The sequence below is a fragment of the Ixodes scapularis genome, unplaced genomic scaffold, assembly GCF_016920785.2.
Source record: "Ixodes scapularis isolate PalLabHiFi unplaced genomic scaffold, ASM1692078v2 PGA_scaffold2__306_contigs__length_199485367, whole genome shotgun sequence".
In the NCBI taxonomy this organism is placed as follows: Eukaryota; Metazoa; Arthropoda; class Arachnida; order Ixodida; family Ixodidae; genus Ixodes; species Ixodes scapularis.
This window is the reverse complement of record NW_024609857.1, coordinates 3,179,383-3,185,548: the sequence shown is the minus strand read 5'-3', so window position 1 is coordinate 3,185,548 and position 6,166 is coordinate 3,179,383. Positions and strand designations below refer to the sequence as shown.

General features: G+C 56.9%; 1 protein-coding gene across 1 annotated transcript; it reads right to left on the bottom strand.

The window, feature by feature from the left end:
• Positions 1 to 4,763: 4,763 nt before the first annotated feature.
• LOC121836865 lies at positions 4,764 to 5,893 on the bottom strand. The gene has a single exon (XM_042292149.1). The coding sequence runs from the start codon at positions 5,556 to 5,558 to the stop codon at positions 4,764 to 4,766; it is 795 nt and encodes a 264-aa protein (XP_042148083.1). The 5' UTR covers positions 5,559 to 5,893.
• Positions 5,894 to 6,166: the final 273 nt, after the last annotated feature.

Below are 6,166 nucleotides of genomic sequence, written 5' to 3'. Positions count from 1 at the left end.
AAAGAGGGACAGCGCAGATGAAGAGCGGGTGTCGAGGCGTGCTCTCGGAAGTCCTGGCTGTTCGCCCCTCCTCCAGTGCACTCCTTCCCTCCTTCTTTCGAGGAAAACTACTTAGGCATACCCGCCAGGACGAGGTTTACTATTCTCTGATGTACAAAATCCCCGCCCCCCCCCCCCCCCCCCCTTCAAAAAGGAAAACATGGCCGAACGCTTATTTTTTGCCCAAATATAGCGCTAGCCGTCCGAACCAGATTCCAAAGTTTCGGCATTGACCGTTATCTTCTTCGAAAGTTATAAGCGATGTTCTGAGAATTAAATGCGAAAACGGGGCCCATTTTGGCCCGTTTTTGGTAACTGGCACCATTCAGCTCCATGTATTCGAGAGCTCCATCGGCCGCCATTTTCCCGTAGAAATTTTCTAAAAATCACCTGCAACTTTCGAATGATATTGCGGTTCGTTTTGAAACTTTGACAGCCCATTCGGACCGTTAAAGCTACACTCGGGCAGAGAATGAGCGTTCCGCGATGCGTAGTTGAATTTTGTAACCAAAAAAAAAAAAAAAATCATGTCCCTCCATTTTTTTATCTTTTATTTGCCATTTTGTAGCGTGGCGAATGCCGATCATATTATTCCTGCTCCTCGGACAACGAGATTGCCACGTGAGCCGATAAGAACGTCAAGGAACGAATCAGGAAGCAAGAAGCGCAAGGATAATAGGCCTCGCCCAGGGCATCGCTTCAACCGTCCGTGACAACTATTGGCCTTTCTTTCATCGGTTCGACCAATGAGTGGGCGATCGGCGTCCTGACCCCGAGCTCACGCAATCTGAGCGGCGAATGCACGGAGGCCGCGGCGCCGAGAAAATGACCCTTGAGGCGCTTCACCGTTCGTCGTTCTCACCGGCAAGAAGAACAAACGACTGGCGTTCCGGGAGCGTCGATGGGGACACAGATTCTGCAGCCGCAGTCACGCCGCTCACACGTCGTACACGCTGTTCGCTGCAGGAGAATATTATCTACGGACAAAGCATACTCGAAGGCTTCACGCCTGCCTAGAATTGAAGACAGTTCCTGCATGACCAAGGGCGTTCATAGAAACACGCCTCAGGAAATCACTGTCTCTTGTGGGAGTGTAAGCGCGGCTTTAGAGCGCATTTGTTGGAGCTAGCTCTTCCTCTGGAGTATCAAACGAAACTCCTTGCGTTCGGACCAACAATCCGTGCAAAACGACCGTTTTCTGGACACACGGCAGCTGCACGCGGCCTAGCGGAGCCAGCCCACGCAACGGCCGCCATCTCCGGAATACTCGCACGTATACATCCTCAAGGACAAGAGCGGGTTCAGAGATGTGGGGCATACGCCAGGCCGATGTTAGTGTATGCCGGCCCTCCGTGAAATCCGCTTCCCCGCCTTCGTGTTGATGCACTTCAACGTATTCAATCTCTTACTGCTCCGTTTGTCCTGAGAAATTTTACAGTCGTTTTCGAAACACCACTTCAACGATTCCCCCCCTCCCTTCCCTCCCTCTCCACCCCCCCCCCCCCCCAAAAAAAAAGAGAGAAAGAAAACGTTTTTTACACGCGTGCAACACAACCAGACTCCCACGCAACGCCACTAAACCGGAGGAATGTCTTTCTTCCGGCTCTCACGGATAACAGCGGGCTACTTCTTGCAGTGCCTCCTTCGAAGAACGTGATGACATAGTAGTCGTGGAGATTCGAATGCTGACGCAGTCACAGAGAGCACAGCGTGGCGACGACAGTCAGGAGTGGATTATGGACCGGACACGACCACTGTGTGATCACCTGGGCCACTGGCTACCAACGCCTCGGTTGCTCGGCAGACGTTCAGCATGGAGCTCGTGTCCGTTTGCCACGGCGACGGGAACCGTCCAGATCCAACCAGCTCCAACAATGTCTGAAGCAGCACAGCGTGTGGTCCGAACATTGCCAATCCCAGAGCGTGCATATGACGAACATTGGCGGCACAGCTCGTCTTCGCACTCTAGCCCGACCGTGGTTGAGGAGGACAGAAAAACATTAACGAGTGTTTCGTGGTTACGAAAGTCAAAGGTTCCTGAACAGTATTCCGCGAAAGTAAAAAAATTGTTGCCGAAATCGCGGCGTAGATAGTGGTTAAAATTCGGCAGATTTTGCAATCTTGTACCAGCTGCGTAACTGCTGTGGAAATTTTAGGAATATGTTTCGTCGACGCCCGTGTAGTCTGCTATCAACTTCTAAACAACTTGACATAATTTTTTCATCTAACTGTCTAAATCCCTCGGCTGGGCTTCCCCCGACCAACCGGCGACTACTGTTTTAGGATCACTATAATTCAAATGTTTCTTACTAAGGGGTATACACATAATATGTATACTGTGCGGCACAGGTAGAGCAAACACGACTTCGGCGACTTTTCGCCTTTTACTTGAAAAGGGAACTGGCGGCCATCGAAACTCGCCACTTAGGTTAGCACCACAGCTGAGCACTTTCCAGCACTATAGTACACCAGAACACTTTCCACCACCATGACAGCCCTTAAAGACTGAGAGGAAAACGGCTGGTTCGCGGCTAACAGTGACGCCGAGTGTACATAAACATAATAAGGCTCTCGGTATCTGCCGTTCAGAATAAAGCATGTCCCCTTCGTTGGGAGCATTTCCCCTGCATGCATAATTGAAGTAGATATATATATATACCAGATGCGTCCCGCTTGCTCCCTTGGTTACAGCGCGCAGACGAATGTACAGATGGTTCGCTCAGAGATGCGCATATCAAATTATTTCACGGTCCCTTAAAACTTCGTTTATTCGATTTTTCATAACCCGACTGGAGTCCGAGGTTCATCGTGTTTGCATTTGCAAGATTACAACTGCCCACGAGGAGACCATATCTGCGGTCTCAGCCGCTGCTTCTCCACGAGCTCCGCAAGCAATGGACCGGCGTGCATCGCTTTCGTTTGCGTGCCATCGCAATAAAGCGGGACGTTGTGGCAGATGCCATATTTTTCTTCGGGAAGAACGCACGTGCGATAGCAAGCTCGCCCAGTTGCCCGTGAGCACGCTGCACGCGCCTCGTGTTTTAGTCCCCGTTACATGGATCGGTCTGGGTCGGCTGCCGACCAGATTGAGCGCGTGCACGGCGCCTGTTTGGTGGACGGCGGTGGCAGAGCCCCGCGGCCCGGTGCCCTCCGCGATGCGGGCAGCGGGGCGCTCCCCTCGGCAGCCCCCGACCGAAAAAGAGCCCCGATCGATGCGCAGTCGCCAGACAGCGGGGCGGGACTCCGCTGCGGGCGCCGGCAGGGGCGCCCCGACGCTGCTCCGCGACGCGCACGAACCGCACTCTGGGCCACCCGACCGTGCCACTGCACCGCCATGCACTCGCAGCCACTGGCATGCCTGGGATCGGCTGCACCGATCGGAAGGGCCGCTTGTACGGCTTGCTCCAACGGCCATGCGATGCCACAGGCAAAGGGCGTCTTCCTGCCACTTCCGTTGGAGCATGATACCTACTGCTATACCCTCACTGGCTAGACTGATTCATATAGGACTAATGATTGGTGTTTCGAGGGCATTGCGGGGCGCTGTACAATCGTTCGGGGACCTCTGACACGCAGTGCACGACGAGGTCAAGTCTTCTGGCGTGCGCCTTCATCGGGCGTTTTATCCAAACGCACTGCCGTGCTAGTGAGGCACTAGGGCCTGCTTCGCACTGTACAGCTTTGGCAGCGCATCCTACATACGTACGCAATGGAGCCACGCATTTTGAGTCTGCGGGAGTATTAGCGCGTTCGCAAACAGTCATCGCCAATCACTGCTAATGTCCCAGACAATCTGGTTCGACAAATGCCGAATCTTGTCCGCCGGCCAAGAAAAACCGGCTGGTCAGAACGTTCTCAGGCTAACGTTATCTCTTCTTCACGGATACATGTTTCTCTAGTCTGCTGATCACCCGACAAATCAAGGTTGATTAAAGCGCCATTCACAGACTTGCAACGGAGTAAGACCGAGAGAGACAAGACAGGTTTTTAAGCCTCTTGCGACGGTGCAGGACCGGATGCGCTGCAGCGGAGCAGGTCCTACGCCGTCGTAAGAGGCTTAAAAACCGGTCTTGTATCTTTAAGTCGTACTCGGTTGCACGGGTGTGAACGGGCCTTAAGAGGTGCACATCGAACCCACGCGAGCAGTAGCCTGGGTCTCCAATGAAATGAGGCTCCAGGAACAAAACGCGTCAGCGTTCGAGCCCGCTGAACCAAGTATTCTGTCTATGACGGGATTGTTCTCGCCTTAGCAGGCAGTCCGTGCAGTCCATGAGTGCCGACGGAAAGTCCGCGGATGTCGCAGTCGTTTCAAACTATACATTATGATGTCCTAGTGGTCTGGACGAGATTGCTATCCGCGGGATACGCAGACGACGAGAGGCACCATGGACACTAGCAGGAGTAGTAGTACATCCTGCCTGGCGCCTTCCAAGATAAAGCCTGACGTTCGCAACATCCCACTACTGAATGTGTTTGCCATCCCGTCGCATCGGGCAGACGTCGCTGGTGAAACACGAGATCCCGAGTGAAACCCCGTCGGACGAGGGAGTGACAGAGTGGGCAGAGTGCAACAGGAGACGAGATGAGTGCATTGCCCGTGTCACGGATCACGTGGATCGCGCCCTTCCGAGCCACACGCGTGACGTGGATGAACCGCTAAAGCACGGAGACGCGGCGATAGGCGCGTGGGACACGGGGGTTCCTGAGACCGCAGCGAGCTGTGTTTAGGAGGCTTCGCGGCGAGAAACAGTCTTGCCCAACGAGCCCAATCTCCGGACGCGTGGCGGGGTCGGCGAGTCCGGTTCCGCGAGCGTACTCACCTGGTTCTCGGAGCGGAGGATCTTGAGCTGGTCGTTGATGAGGGCGTACTTGGCGGCCTCCTCCTTCCGCAGCGCGCGCTCCTTCTTCAGTTCGGGGCTCCAGAAGGTCTTGATACTGTGCATGCTTGAGCCGAGCTTCTGGGTGGTGGCGTCCAGCTCCCGCTTCACGCTGCCGTACTGGCTCTGCAGCTCGTTGAGGCGCGTCTGCAGCTCGGCCACGAAGCTTCCGCCGTCCCGGCCGTAGCCGCGGGCGTAGGGGTCTCCGTCGATGGCCGTCTCGCGGTACATGTCGTCGCGGTAGCGAGGCCTCGCCAGGTCGCCGCGCTCGAGCGACCGGTCGCGGATGGGCACGAAGTCCTGCTCGGCGCCCTGGTAGGAGCGCAGCTGCGGCGGCACCCTCGTCGCCGACCGGCTCCGGTGCGAGACCCGCTGGTCCAGCTCGTCGCCGTAGTAGCCGGCCTCGTGGCCCATGGTCAGCGGGCTGCTGTTGCTCGACCGGCTCACGCCGTACTGGGCGCCCGGTCGCATGCGGCGCCCCTGCGACGGAGACGACAGGGTGCGGGCGATGGGGCTGCCCCGCGCCGACGGAGGCTGCGAGATGGACGCGTACGAGGTCCGGGGAGGCGCGCCCAGCATCGCGTCTCGGGGGCCCGCCCGAGGCGACCGTTGCGCGCCGCCGTACATGTCCCGCGACGACATGGCCGGCCGGGCCCCGGGCTCCGAGGCTCAGCAGCCGGCAGGCTCCGGGCCCGGCCCCGACATGGCTCTCGGCGCGCCGGGAGCTTCGATCCGACCGATGGCTGCTGCTCTGCCCGCTCGCGGCCGCCCCGCCGGCTCGCCACTCCACTCACACACAGCACGCACGGGGGGCACAGGCGGCCGCCGAACGTCGCTCGGCTGGGCTCGGCGCAGGACACGGACTCCGGTCTCCTCGGCAGCTTTTCGGCCGCTTCACCGAGCCGACGGCGCAAACGGTGCCCAGCACAAGCGCCACTCACCGCGCCGAACTTGCTCGACTCCCCGCCTGGGGGCAGCAGCGCCGACGGACTCCTCTCCCTCCTTTGTATATTTGGCGGCGTTCTTTCGCAACGGCACCGACGGCCCTACCACGACCGGGCCCGTGGCGCTGCCGGACGGTCGGAATTAATATATTCAGACTTCGCCCACTGCGCTTCCACAATTTCCAGCAAAAACGCCGGAAATTGTCAGAATAATCTTCTCAAATTCGGTCGTTACTGAAAATACACCGAACTGGCGAATATCGAAAACCTCATAAAAAAAAATTAACAGTAACCTTCCAAAGTCCT

Excerpts from the sequence above, each read along its gene's own strand:
- LOC121836865 (XM_042292149.1), bottom strand. The coding sequence starts at position 5,558 with ATGTCGTCGCGGGACATGTACGGCGGCGCGCAACGGTCGCCTCGGGCG.